The 15505-nt window shown below is 33.7% G+C and overlaps 2 protein-coding genes across 2 annotated transcripts; both read left to right on the top strand.

Moving 5' to 3' along the window:
* The first annotated feature begins 4665 nt into the window (after positions 1-4665).
* On the top strand, positions 4666-8594 carry LOC105127291 (beta-amylase 1, chloroplastic-like). The gene is made up of 4 exons (XM_011028530.1): positions 4666-5407; positions 6919-7129; positions 7231-7347; positions 7485-8594. Exons 1-4 carry the CDS (start codon positions 4863-4865, stop codon positions 8277-8279), a joined length of 1668 nt encoding a protein of 555 aa, XP_011026832.1. The 5' UTR covers positions 4666-4862; the 3' UTR covers positions 8280-8594.
* A 3417-nt stretch (positions 8595-12011) lies between these two features.
* LOC105127292 (uncharacterized) lies at positions 12012-13265 on the top strand. The gene is made up of 3 exons (XM_011028531.1): positions 12012-12442; positions 12536-12588; positions 12898-13265. Exons 1-3 carry the CDS (start codon positions 12292-12294, stop codon positions 13006-13008), a joined length of 315 nt encoding a protein of 104 aa, XP_011026833.1. The 5' UTR covers positions 12012-12291; the 3' UTR covers positions 13009-13265.
* The last annotated feature ends 2240 nt before the right edge of the window (positions 13266-15505 follow it).

Raw genomic sequence — 15505 nt, forward strand, 5'->3', positions numbered from 1 at the left:
TCCAAATTACTTTTTTCCATGTTTGTCTACTAATGTTACTAATTTATTTTAATTAGTGAATTGAGTTAACACGACATAATAAATAATTTTTGTTGCGATATGACATGCCTTGATCAACAATTTTCCCTTTACTTTATCATTTTTGTTTTTTCTCCATCCCAATCTAACATCTCAAAAAGAACAAATGATTGAGCACAAACTATCAATCTAAGCTAATAATATTTTTTTTCCAAACAAATAACAAAACCAATGCTTATGAATCAAATAATCCTTTTCAACCAAAAAAAGAAATTGACTAAATCGATGTAATGAATTTCTTACCTCTAGACTGCAGCACAATGGATTTATTTATAAAACAAAAAATAACTCCCCTATCAAGACTCTATTGTTTTAAAAAATCTTAGCATTCAGTCACCTTTCTTACCCAATTAGTTAAAAATAAAGATAGAAAAAAAATAAACTTGAAACAAAATTATAAATCAATAGATGTTTATTTTGTAAAAGAAAAAATAAAAAAGCCTGAAAAGATGTAAGAACAAACAAAGACATATTAGCTTGAGAAAACTTTAACAAAAATAAAATTCTTATTGTACCATGACATTACATCAGTAGTCATATAATAAAAAAAATAAAATAAAAAGTTATGCAAACTAACTAAATAGAAGCATGAAAGGTATGTATGGAAAGATTAACAATGGCTATAATAGCCTTTAAAAAAACAAACCTTGAGTAGTGTAAAATAAGAAGAGAGGCTAATACTTGTGAATCATTTAAGAGTTACAAAATAAAGATAGTCAAACTTGCAACAACAATATATAAATGAACTAAAAGACAAAGAAAATGCAGAGCTGTAAACAAAACATGTGCGAACCCTAGGTAAACATATAAGCCACTATTAAATTTGTTTCATTGAACTATGATAGACTCAAGTTTTTTTATATTAAAAAATTATAACTAAATAAAATAGAGGGCAACATATATATAAAAAAATAAACAAAAATGATTTATGAGAAATTGACTTGTTAGATTGGACATGAACAAAGAAATAAAAGTTGTTTTACAAACATTATATAACACTATTTAAAAGATTATATAACAAGTTTATCAATAAGGAATGAATATTAAAACAAATAACATTGCAAAAATCATATTATTGAATAAAATTAGATGGTTGTTCTTTATGCTTGACTGTCATGTCAACTATTATTTACCACAAAAATAATTTTTCTAGTCATATTTTACCTTATTTTATTTAGCAATCCAATAAAAAACATGAAAAAACAATAACATGTAGTGGCTAGAAAACTTGCAGTAACCTGTTGCTATAAGAAAAACAAACAATGACCAAGCCATTAAAAGATTTTTTAAAAATTCTAGAAAGGCAACTTAGATAATTTCAATTTCTTAATCTTTCCTTGTCAATTTCAAATTCAAAGCACAATCCCCACCCTCTTGTTAATAATTTCAAAATCAAGGCTTATGTCTTTTATTTACATCTATAAACCCTTATTCTTCTTTTATCAAGCGTAGTATACGAATACTTTTAAAAAATAATGACAATAAACTTAAAGATACAAAGAGTATATGGATTTAAAAGCCAATAAAACACCTAACAACATCTAAAAAAGAAGACAAAACCCATGCTAATCTACAAAGATGAGATTACAAGCTAAATAAAAAAAAAATGCAGAGGCAAACAAAAAATAAAGGGGATTGCAATTGTTGAAATGAAAATTAGCAACCTCAAATGACAACCCTTATCAATTAAAAATACAACATGGATTAAAATAAAACACTTTGTGTAAAATGCACCAAAAATCTAAAAATATTTACAAGGATAGAGAAACAACTATTTTTAAAAGCACCAAAAAATAGAAAAAAAAAGTCAAAGGACAACTAAAAAAATTGATGAAAGCATCAAATTGAAATCAGAATGGACATACAACAGTCAATTGTATAAAGATCTCCCAACCAAACCATAAACAAAATCATCAGAATAAAGTAAACATCTGAATTATTGAAAGACAAACCAGCTTCCAAAAATCCCATATAATGATCAAGTAAACTAATAAATTAAAAAATGTTGTAAACTAACTAGCCAAACAATGAGGTTAATGCGAAGTCAAAACCAAAATTACTTTTTCAATGATGAACTTGCTCTAAAAGTAGACAAAAAATTCCCAATAATGGTAAATTAAAAATGCAAGTTGAAAAAAATAGTAAAATAATAAACTTCCAAGACAATAACATGCCAAGTACAAACAAACATTATAAAACCAATCAAATAATAACCTAATAACCTAAGCCATTTGTTAAAAAAATGCATCTTAATATATATATATATAGAGCAATTGAAACCCAAAGAAAAAGAGGGAAATAACACATAAAAAGAAGCAAACAAATATAGCAACTAGAAAATTTAAAAGGCTTGCTTAATCCCAGAATAAAAATCATGTTACCTAATCATAAAAAAATCTCCAAGTTTTTTAAAATATCAAATGAATCAAACAAAAATCTAGCAAAGCAATAGAAAATGAGAATGCATACACAATTAACCTAGTTAGTACAAATACCCTTGCTTAGCGAATAACTGTAACAACCATAAGAGCTTAAGCACACTCCACAACAAATTGCAAAATATGTAAATACAAAAAATAGAACCATCAACCTTTAAGAATGCAACTAGAATATAGATATGCTAACATCCTAAAACCCCGAACCATAAAGAATGAAATAAATCCACCTAACCTGGACAACCAGATCTCTAGAAAATATCCTAAGAAACTAATAATTGTTGTTAATAAAACTATATATGCCTTGCATAACTCTTTAAGAGAGAGAAAAAAATGAATATTTTTTTAAAATCAACATAAAAATAAAAAAGGGATAACTACCTTAATTAATTTTAGACGAAAATCTAATCAAAATTCTTTGAATCAAACAAAATCTAAAAGAAATAATTGAAAGAAACAACCCAACATAGTGATAGAGTACTTATTTGCTAAGAATGAAGGCAATAACCCATTAAGCCTACAAGTTTAAAAGAAATCATAACCATTTCATGCAAAATCAATTAATATCCAATCCCACTATACTAACCCAACACTCTCCCAACATCACTAAGCAACCATGTACATTGCAAGTAAAACTTGCATTTAATTGTCAACCTTTCCACACTTAACAAATCATAAGAATGAGAGTCCATCAAACACACATTAACCGGCCATAACTCAACAACTCAAGCCAAGCTAAAACCCCACAAACCGACCAGATCCATGAAGCCAAGACAACACTGTTAGAAAATAATATAAATCATATTTTGAACCTGACTTAATAGCTTAAACTTTTAGGTTGAGATGGTTCTTCGATATAGTATTAGAGTTTTGATAACCAAGTGTTACGAGTTCAGATCTTATTATCCTAATTTATTTGGAAGAAAATGAAACACAAGTTAATGTGAGTCTATTCAAGTTTCAAGTCCAAAGAGCTTTCACTTGAGGGGTGTGTTAGAGAATAATATAAATCATAACTTAGACCTAACCTAACATTTTAAACTTTTAGGTTGAGAATGTTATTTGACAGACATATCTTCTGTACAAAGCCACCAACTAACCCAACCTTAAAGCCGCTTTTAGACCCATAATTGCACCTACGACTAATAACCAAGATACTAGAAACCCCCATCTCACACAATGAAACTAACATGCAATCCAAGAGAACAAAATAATTCTAGCTTTTCATGTAACAAGGACTTTCCTAGTCTCTAGTGTATGTATTTGGTAATTGATTAAAGGCTTTTGATTTTTTTATAATTCACGTAAAAAGCGCTACATGACTAAGTATTTTTTTAATGGACAACTACTACATAACGATATTTAATATCTTAGATGAAAGAAAATATATTTTGTATAACTAAAATGATATCACTAGGAACAATCTAAGCACAAGCAATAAATTATTATATAGTACTTGTAAACTAGTATTGGTTGCAGCTGTGTGTAAAATGAATATTTGTGTATAGTTGGGCTTTAAATATACCAATAAAAAGTGTATAAAAATACATCTTATTTGATAAAAATTGAATTTATGAAGACTGTTGTAACTTGTATTAAAAATTCATCTATTATTAGTCTGTTTAGTATTATAATAGGTTTTTATGGTCAGATCGAAAAATAATAAGTTTTTAAAAAATATGTTTACTTATGGTTTTAAAAAGTAGATTTAAAAAAATATATATTTGATTAAAATTATTATAAAATTAATTTTTACATGTAAAATAAATAAAAAGAAGATAAAAATAAATAATTTTAGTTTATATAAAATTAATATTTAAAACGTAATTACATGTGAATTTAATAATGTAAAAAAACATAAACTATTTGATTAGTGAATAGTTTTTTTTTTCTCGGCTGAATAAAAGGTAAAAAAAGCTAACAGAATACCAAATCCTCTCCTAATGTAACCAACAAGTATTGAAAGTCAAAGAAAACATTGGATTTTCTTCCGTTAATATAAGAAAATAAGGTAAATGGAGCAGATATTTTGTTACCCAGCTCCTTCCTTACCAAACACATGATGTTGGATCCACATTTTTATTCATTAAATTCTCTTCCCAATCAATCAATAAAAAAACAATCACAATCTCACTGCCCCAATCTCAACCGTAAAAACCAATTGATCCACGTTCACACAATCCCAGCCATCTAAAATCACTCTTAACCAACCTTAACGAACACCCTCCCTCCCTCTCTCACGCGCGCACAAAAAAAGAAGAAAGAAACTGCCAGCAAATCATTTCTTTAATTTTTTACTCATCTCTTTTCAAATGAAACCCTAGCCATTAATCACTGATAATCCGATCAATGGCGATCGCATCTCCATCCACACCAACTTTCTCTGCTTCCTTCTGTTGCAAACGCACTGTGTCAACTCATCTAACTCGCTTCCCTTCCACCTTGTCACCTACAAGAACTCGCCACCCTCCACCTCGCCGATTCGCGATCAGCTCGCGACTCAACTCCTCAAAATCCTGCGGCTCCGTCTATCCCGACAATGGCGGAAGCGAAGATTTCGAGCATTACGAGCTTCAACATGGATTTACTGGCCCGGTGGAGCGGCGGCGGAGGGGATCGCCAGTGTACGTGACGCTGCCGGCGGAATTGGTGGCGGAGGATGGAAAGGTGAGGAGGATTAAGGTCTTGACGGCGTCTTTGAGGGCCCTGGTGACTGCTGGAGTGGAAGGTGTGGTTATGGAGATTTGGTGGGGGATAGTGGAGAGGGAGAAGCCTAGGGTTTATAATTGGGGAGGGTATTTGGATCTTGTGGCGTTAGCAAGACGTTGTGGGTTGAAGGTTAGAGCTGTCTTGGCTTTTCATCAACGTGGCACTGGACCTGGAGATCCTTTATGGTGAGAATTTCTTGATTTTAATAGTATCTTTGATGAATTGTTTTAGTTTCTGTTTAATTACTGCCTAGTTAGCTAATTGTCTCCGTTCTTTAATTTTTAAGACTGGATGTTATGCACATTGTTAGTGATTTATGTGTTTCTTGTATAGTTATTTATGGAATTTTAGTTTGTTGCCGGAGGTTTGACATAATGTGTGGAGAGTTTTGTTACTGTTAATACAATATTGTATTGTCCCTCGCCTTGATTTTTTATACCTCCAATGCTTTTCTTGTTGTTAATGTCTTGGTTGCAGTTCTGTTAGCTGTGCCGTGGTTATGCTGGCAAGAAGTGCATGTCTAGAGAGTGCTATGGTTTAATGGATGATATCACTGCATTACTGCTTATGCCTAAGTTAGCGGAATTTTTTCTATATATTGTTCTTTTGAATCTAGCAAAGGTGCATAAAAATGATTTAAGTCCAAAAGCGTACAGCCTGATCAGGTGAATTTTGAGTAAATCATCCCTTGAGAACTCGGTTGAAGGTTTTTTCAACTGTCAAACCTTTTGGGGAACGGTTTTGGCGGCATTCTTTGTCCCTTTCCCTTTTGACATGCCTAGGTGATTGGACACTTGAGTTTCAGCCTTCAATTTTTTGGCAGGTCTGAAGCAAGTATATTCACGTTCTGCTGGTTTTATTCATAGAGTTTTATGTTCTGACTTGTGTATATAATGAATACGGATAGAACCGTATGTTGATTGTCTATAATCAACATTTTGATGGAGTATCAATCTAAATAAAATTGAAAAAGCCTTTTGCTATTCATGGTAGACATCCTTGGGAAAAGAACAGGCAGATTTATTGTGCATGTAGTGTGATCAAGGTCAGCAAATCAAGTGCAACGTAATAGCTTTTACACATTTGGTGAACACTGATGATATAAATGGTTTTATTCTTTGGATAGTATGATGAGTTTTACAACATTGATGGTCTGGACCATCTAACCATGTTGATCTTTGGAATAAACAATCCTCTAGTAAGGTTGTTCTTAGTTACATTGTATAACCTGTCTTGAGTAACGTTTTAGTCATTGAACATAGGTCGTCTTGCCTACTGCTTTGTTTCTGGGGCAATTTTAAAGTATTCATTGCTCCAAGCTACCTAGGATCTAAATTGTTCAATTCATGGTCTGGATTGGTGAGGGCAACCTTTTGGTTCCTCAGTTTAAGTGGATATCGTGGATATCGTGAGGGTTTTCCTCCTTTCTTCGTGGGGCTTCTAGCTAGTAGTATCCAAAGTTAGTGAGTCAAATTTTGCATACATTGAATGCGTTTAATTTAGTACCATAAGCTGTCTTATAGACATTTTCATAATTCTGGGCCTTTGCTCATGTTTCAGGGTGAGAGTCTGGTTTGAAAGAAAATTTCTTTCACCAAATTTGATTTGATCTTTTTTCCTCAGTTTTGTTGTTTGGTTCTCCTGCTTGCTTGCTTATATGCTAGTGGGTCTAAACAGCTAGTTTTATATGCTGAAGGGTTTCTCTTCCTCAATGGGTGCTTGAAGAGATTGATAAAGATCCAGATATAGCATATACTGATCGATTCGGTAGAAGAAACATGGAATACATTTCTCTTGGATGTGATATGTTTCCTGTCCTGAAGGGACGATCACCACTCCAAGCATATTCAGATTTTATGATGAATTTCAGAGATACTTTTAGATCTTTACTTGGTGTTGTCATTACGGTGAGATGTTACTATTTATAATACAGCAAATCGCTTCGTCAATCATTGACAACTGATTCTTTGATTTGGTAAGTTAGTTCTCCTGATAGATCATTTTGTAGGGAGTCCAAGTTGGCATGGGTCCTGCAGGTGAATTACGGTACCCTTCATGTCCATCACAGAAGCTAGCATGGGCTTGGCACACACGTGAGCTTGGAGAGTTTCAGTGCTATGATAAGGTACACCAACAAGTGCAATTCACTTGTAAGCTTGCAAAAACTTTCATTCTCTGTAATAGGTCGCTCCAATCATTTTGCAATTCCTGACTGTCATCTTTTAGTATTGTCTCCATCTGTATTGATTTGACTGTTTGCAGTATATGATTGCATCTCTGAATGCATGTGCTCATCATGTCGGAATGCGTGAATGGGGATATGGAAGCCCGATTGGTACTGGTAATCTGATGCATGGCCCTGAGAATACTGAGTTTTTCAAAAGCAATGGTGGATCTTGGAATACCCCTTTTGGGAAATTTTTTCTTCATTGGTACTCTGGGATGCTGCTGCTTCATGGCGAAAGGATATGTAGAGAAGCGAAGACCATCTTTCAGGGCACTGAAGTTGATACTTCAGCCAAAGTGGCTGGGATCCACTGGCATTATGGCATGCAATCTCATCCTTCTGAGTTAACAGCTGGCTACTACAATACTTCAAGGAGAGATGGGTACTTGCCAATTGCTCGCATGTTGGGTAGGTACGGTTTTGGTTTATGCTGCTCAGGCTTTGGAATGAGAGACGTGGAAGAAAAGAAGACAAACCCAGTCAGCAGTCCAGAGGGTTTTCTAAAACAGCTTTTATTGGCAGCTAGGGTCTGTCACATACCGATAGAAGGTGAAAATTCAGCAACTTTTTTGGAAGATGAATCGTTTGAACAGGTGCTAAAGATGTCAAAGTTCTACACATATGGTCTTGAAAGCCCCAACTTCTCTTTCAACTTTATGAGGATGGACAGATACCTCTTTGAACAGCATAACTGGGTTCGCTTTACTCGTTTTGTGAAGCAGTTGTCAGGGGCCAATATTTTTCGAGCCAGATTAGATTTTGGAGGCGATGTACAACCAACTTCAGTGTCAGATGTTGTAAAAGTTAGAGCTGCGTATACATATTGTTAAGGAAGGAGATTCAACCCATATCCAGCAGCAAGGCAAATCATCTGATGATATCCAATCAATTGTTGCCAAATGTGTAGTGATGCCTCACTTTCAATCAATTTTTTTTTCTTTTAACCATGCAGGGTTCTTGTGAACCATATTATTTGTCCCTGTACATCTTGCCTCCCTAATATTTTTGAAGTGGCTGGCGTCTCATCAATTTGTACTTGGAAACTTGTAATGATACGTAGTGCTAATCTGTTCTGGCTGTTTAGTGAAGGAATGTCAGTGTCAACTCCTGCTGGCATGGCTAAGAATCAATGAGGTCATTGGTGGGTCTTTTTGATTGTGAAGGGCAAGGATATTGATACCGTTCTGACTGATCTCGTTCCACCCGACACAGAAAAAGAAAAAAAGGAAACTAATTTTATCGCAAGATTCAAAATGACAGTCCATTTTGGATTTTTGAGATGTTTTGAATATGCTAGAACCATTCAGTTCCGTCCAAAGATGAAGGAAAGAGAAAAAGAAATGGTAAAGGCAGGATACTAGTATGAAAGACATGTGGTGGAAAGAAAGGAGGTGCACCGAGCAAATAGATTTCGATTTGAAAAATCGCAGCAATAGCGAAAGAAAGTAGAGATGAAGATTTAATTGTTGCAAAATAAGGGAAAATTTGACAGGGCAGTGGAATGGGAGATGCTGTGAAACGGCCGGTGTAAAAGAAGATAGAAGGTACCTCGTTGTTTTTGTTGTTGTGTGCTTGTGTTGGAATACGTGACAAGAAAAAAAAACAGAGATGCTTGCTTCTATTCTAATGGAAAATCGGCAATTTTAATAGATAAACTGGGCCACGATTCCTTTAACATTGTTAACATTGAAATTGTTTTTATTATGTTATTTTTATTGAATGATTTAACTATCAAATTTAAAAAGTTAATTTTTTTTAAATTAATACTATATATAATTAAAAATTGAACTTTATAATTTATTTTATTTTATTTTTTGTTAGGTTATTTAGGGGTCTTGACTTAAAAATAAATAGTTTATTAAAAATTAAATTTTATAATTTATTTTAATTTATTACTTACAAGACTACATCAGTGACACACTAGATGTTTATTGTTAACACGCCTGGGACAGGGATAGAAGGGTTGTTTTATTTTAATTTATTACTTACAAGACTAGGATAGAAGGGTTTTCAAGATAATTTACAACGTGTTTGACCATCAGGAAATATTATACAATGTGTGCACGCGCATCTCTACAATTTTTTTTTTTAAATTTGTTACAAAAGTAAAAATTTGGTAATTTTGTATTTTAGAAAAAGACTATTACCTCTATTGGCAAGGGCAAATATTTTTGTTATTAGGGGAATACACATGGATGTTAAGGCACGGTTTAGAATAACATTCCAAGTAGCGTTTCATAAAAATTTAATTTTTTTTATTTAAAATTTAAAATTTAATTTTTATTTTATTTTTTTTGATGCGCTAATATTAAAAATAAAAAAAATATTATTTTAATGTATTTCTAAGTAATTTTTATTTATATAAAAAGAATACACATTTATATTAAGTCACCGTTTAGAACCCCATTCCGTTTCATGAAATTTTATTTTTTTTGTTTAAAATTAATTTGATAATATATTTAAAAATTTTTAATATGCTGATATTAAAAATAATTTGAAAAAATAAAAAAATATCATTTTAATATATTTATAAATAAAAAAATATTTTAAAAAACAATTATTATTATAATCTTAAACATCCCTAAATGCAGATAAGCTTCAGGAAATTTTAAACATTTCTCACTTCTAGATGCATCTTTAGTGGACATCCATACAGCTAAAAAGGTTTAAAGGCAGTATTGTTAATAGCTAGAATTAAAATGCCGTGTGCAATCATATAAGGTAAATTCCAGCTAACGCAATCTGCAATTTGCAAATATGAGTAGTGCTAAATTTTAACGAAAATGCTTTCAAATACTATCACTTTGTGGAAGATCGTAGCCATTTGGTTTCATTAGGCACATACATGTCAAATTTTATAATATTCAGAAAAAAACTACGGATATCATATTGATTATTTTTCAGACTTGTTTTAAAAAATAATATATAATTAAAAAAATTCTAAATAAAAAAATTCTTATTATTTTTTATGAGTCGTGAGTTTTATCTACTCTTTTATCTTTATCTTTGTGTCTTCTCTTTTTCCAAAACAAATCTAAAAAATAACTAATTAAAAAAAAAGAAAGTAGAAGCCAGATAAAACCATCTTGGATTGTGTGTCCACGCAAGAGCCAGATAAAAGATGGCTCTTGCGCAGACACACAATCTAAAAATGTCTTCACAATCATCATCTCTAATAAAAAAAGTAGAAGGTAGTGGAGCTGTAATTTTAAATAGTTGATACATGTGAAAAGAAATCCTGCAACATTCCAAGGGCTACAACAACTACAGGATACCCTTTTTAATTACAATTAGTGGAGCTGTAATTCTTTTTAATAATGCTCTTAAAACGTGAAAACAATCCGCCTCTAAGTCATTTTTCAAATCTCAGGGAACATGGTACCCTTTTTAATTACAATAAAGTATGATAAAATGCAGGCAGGCTGAGGATTCGCTGTTTCTAGCCAGGCCACAGATTTAGATACCATACAGCTCACAGATTCAATATTTAAAGGTTGTAGTATCGAATCTTCCATGGTTTGCTATCATCAATTCCAGCGAAGTAATATGCAGCCAGCTTTGATCACCACCTCAAATGATGTGGCCGGTCTTAGTTGTCGAGCCAATGTGGCTAACCTGACTCCTCTTCCCTCAATAATTCTACCAATATTTGGACTATTTGCCACACAAATAGCTTGCAAACAACGTAAGCCTGTGAGTTCTAACATTTAGAGTCCACTTCAGAGAACATGTTGGTTAACAAAAAAGGAGGAAAAAAATCGGTTAAGAGTTTAAAGTAATAACTCCAAGATGGATAATTTTTCTCCTGCAGTATGGTTAGAATTAATTTAGACAGATAATTATCGAAAATAATGTTGTGGGAAAAGGAGATAGAGGGTGTCATAAGCTATCATCAAATCTTTCCAAGAGAAGAGGATTAACTGAAGTTTACAAAGAAAGATGGAGGAAGGATGGGTGATCTACTTAAAGAGGTGCTGTGACTTATGATATGACTTGCACCATCCCAATTTTCATGATTCGAAAGGCAGCAAAATAAGAAGGGTAGACGTGTTTTCGTGTTCTTTTTCCAGGGACTATATACAAGGGGTCCCCCTCCATGAGAAGCAATGAGCTTTGTCCATTACCATACAATATGACCTTATAAAGAGAGTCAGAAGCAATGTTACCTTGGCACAGTTAGCAAGCACCATGAACAGAGCACATCATGAGCAATTCTGTGGACTCTGGTAAATTCAATTGACTTTCTGTATAGGATATTATTGCAGTCCCTACTTTTGCCTATTTTCATCCTATTGGTGCATTAATTCAACCTTGTAATTGTTTTAATGCTGATCTTCATTTGTAGAATCCACTGCTAATCTCTTTCTAACTTTAATTATCAAGTTCCAAAAAACTTTTTTTGGAAGATGAACTGCACCAACATTAGCTAGAGCATTAATTTGCATATGGAATGAAATGGGGCATGGCCCGCTAGCCAATGGTTCATATTGTTTGATAATGACACCACTTATCCTAAACAGTGAAATAAAGCCAAAAATGGGTTTTAAAGGTTGGAAAGAATGGTTGAGACCAGAGAAACGTAGGCAATTACACAGAAATTCAAGTTGGATTGATTTATAGATCTTCAGCCACGCAAATGCGAAGTAAGTTGTTTGCTACCTAACCAATTCGGCTTTTGGGAAGGAGTGAGGCAAGTCCTTGGAACCTGACTCTTGAGGTCACAAGAAAAAAGAAAAAGAAAAGAAAAGAAAATAAAGTGCAGTTGACTTTGTTGTGTTTTTGCTAATGGGTGTTGCATTTTCATCATAGCATTCTACAAAGCTTTTGAGTGCAGGTTGCACCATGAAGTGTTTACATGGTTCTGTCCCTATAAATTTAACACATCCCTTGTCCTCTCAGAACCTACAACAACAATCACCGGTGCATTTTACCATGTCTTCTCATACCAAAATCATTCTTCTCCTCCTTTTTTTCTTCATTGATTTATCTGTAGGTAAGCAGTTCATAAGCTCTCCATGTAAATTCATCTTATTATTTGGCAAGTATTGATTAAAGTAACATTATTTCCATTTTTCCCGTCTTGCAGCAAGAGTTTTAGGCGTCCAGGAGGGCAGTATTCTTCCAAGTCCACTAAGTGAGGTAGCTAAACCATATTAACAAGCACTTTGTCAATGCAACTATGTACATGTCATGCCTTAATTATTTTTTTTCACCTATAATCGTACTTTATAACATGACTTGATGATACTGCTTGAAGTTCATCTAAATGACCTATTGATTGATGCAAGCTCCGGTTCACGTTCAGAGCTATTGGAAAGTCCAGACAGATTTCGAGTTCTGTCCTTATTACAAGATATATACATCATAGATGTATTAGCATCATCACTGATTATTCATTTTTGAGAGATCAAACTATAGTCCTGTTATAATACTCTTATAATATTTCAGGTCATTGCTGAAATGGAGATGAGAAAGCTTACAGAGGTGGAGGCTATGGTGGACTACCAGAAAGATCCGGAGCCTAATCCTAGACATAAACCTGGAGGAAACGGCCCCTAACTTTTTAAACTTCTACTTCAAAACTCCATGCCCTGGGGGCTCATTGAAATAAGAAATATGTATGTATGTATGCATGTCCATTTCTGTGGACAGTTTAGTAAGGAGAGCTTTAGACTCTGAAGGTACCACTTGCTCAATGAGAGAGTGCTTGAATTTTCGGATGTATTGTAAAATGAAAATGAAAAATGAGAAAGCACTCTCTGTAGCTCTACTGGGATTTATAGAGAATCTGCAAGTTCCATAATATGATGTCTAAAGATATCCGTTCTTAGTTGTCTTGCAAATGTAGCAGCTACTGATAAACATGTTAGTATGTCCCTTCTCTTACCATTAATCAGGAAGACCATTTAACTAATATAAGCAATTTTAACCAATTCAATTCTAATGTATACAGCCTTGAAATATCAAGTAAAGAAATGCACCCCAGTTTCACAGTAAACCAAAAACAGCGGAATAGACAAGCTGTGGGGTTTTTCCTCTCAAGGGTTGGTATCTGTCCAAGAAATTCTGCAACACCAACATGTTTACATTTTCAATGCTAATATGTAATTGTGCATCATATGTGCTAAGAACCATGGTTGTGAGTATTTTATAATCTGGTAATGCGCCATCAGCCTCGAGGCCAACATAGGATTGCAGCCCCAACTAAGCCAATTTTGCTTTGACTTTGGGAAACAAGATGCCCTTTTGAATTACAAGATCTGTGATACCTAATGGATTCCTGAATCCCAATTCCTTTGTAGAGAAGTTGAGGATACAATATCTTCAGGCCATGCCAGAGAATGTTTTAGGAGACAGAATCATTCTTACCGTACTTTTCTTTTCTTTTCTTTTCTTTTTATAAAAATTTTAGACACCATGCATACAGCTAACAGATTCGATAATGAAAGGCTGTAATGCCAGCACCCCCATAGTTTGGCAATCATAAGAGGTAATTTCCAGCTAAGAAACATGCAGCCCAAAGATTACCATCTCTACTAATGAGTCCAGTCTTTGTTCCCAAGCCAATTGTGCTAGTTAATCATACTCCTATATATTCCTTTAACATTATTAGGTAGAATTCAACTAATTGCCACTCAAATGGCTTACAAGACTAAACCAATATTAATGTCCTAAAAAGGATTGGGAAACCATAGCCTAATGTTTAATGCCAAAAGGGATACCTTAGACAAGGGACTATTATCATGATATGGAAAATATGGAAAGGTTGGGAGGTCAACTTCAAGAAGGTGCTATGACTAATTCTGTTATGATATGACATCCACCATCCAATTATCATGATTTGAGTGCTCACAACAACAGGGGTAGATGTGTTTTCATATTCCTTGTCTTGGTCCTTCATGAGGAGTGATAAGCTCTGTCCATTACCATACAATATGACAGCAGAACGAGTCTCCGAAGCAATACACAGTAGGCAACAAGGTGAACAAGCACACATCATGGAAAACCCTTTGGTATTGAATTTTGACATCCTGCGTAGGACACTGCAGTCTCTACTGCTGTCTATTTCATAAAAAGAAATATTATGTCCGGTTCATTTAACCCATCCTCTAAATTGCTTCTATTAATATGGGGCCATTTGTAGATTGCTATGTTACTGATTTCGTTTGTCAGGCACCAAAATGCATCATTCAGTACAGATTTAATGATGTATGCGGAATTAATAGGCCGAGGCCTCCAGCCAGTGGTTCATGCTGTTGATGAAGACACGACTGAGTGAAACAAATCCAAAAATGGGTTCCATGTATGTGGAGGTTTAATACATATTGAAAGCTGAAATTGTGTAAGCTTCAGCCATGCATTGCAAGCCAGTTGATTACCGCCTTAGTGCGTGCAGTTGACTTTAGCTAATGGATACTGCATTTTCATCCTACCACTCTACGATGCTTTCGAATACATCTGGCACCATGAATATTGTTTCCAGGGCTCCACCTCCCTTCTGTCAAACTCCATAACAAGAACCACCATAACATTTACCAATGTGGATAATTCCCAGGCCAAAATCACATTTATCATTCTCCTTTTATTCTCCATCTATTTCTCCGCAGGTAAGCGAGTTCTCCATGTCTACTTCAATCTTGTTTGCTAGCATTTTGCCAAATATTCATTGAAGCAACGTCATTTTCATATTTTGTTCTCTTGCAGCCAGAGTTTTAGTGATGCAAATCCACTAAGTGAGGTAACAAAACTACATATAATTAATTGTAGATAGAAACTCTGCTGCTATAACAAACAATCTATGATTGCTCAATGTTGCATGCCATTGCTGAAATAGAGAAATACTCTTCTGATTTTCTTATTTAGCAGCAGGAGGAAGAAACAGTATATATAAAATATTGACTGAGCTAACTTAGAAAGCTGATTATACACAAGATTTAATAATCAGGGAATCAAAACTAAATCTTTATACAGGAAATTAAAAAATCTCAAAAAAGCTGATAAAGGAGACTGCAGGGATGGACTATATCATTGGCGGGGGATCACCGCCCACAAACGA

The sequence above is a fragment of the Populus euphratica genome, unplaced genomic scaffold, assembly GCF_000495115.2.
Source record: "Populus euphratica unplaced genomic scaffold, PopEup_1.0 scaffold7.1, whole genome shotgun sequence".
Classification (NCBI taxonomy): domain Eukaryota; kingdom Viridiplantae; phylum Streptophyta; class Magnoliopsida; order Malpighiales; family Salicaceae; genus Populus; species Populus euphratica.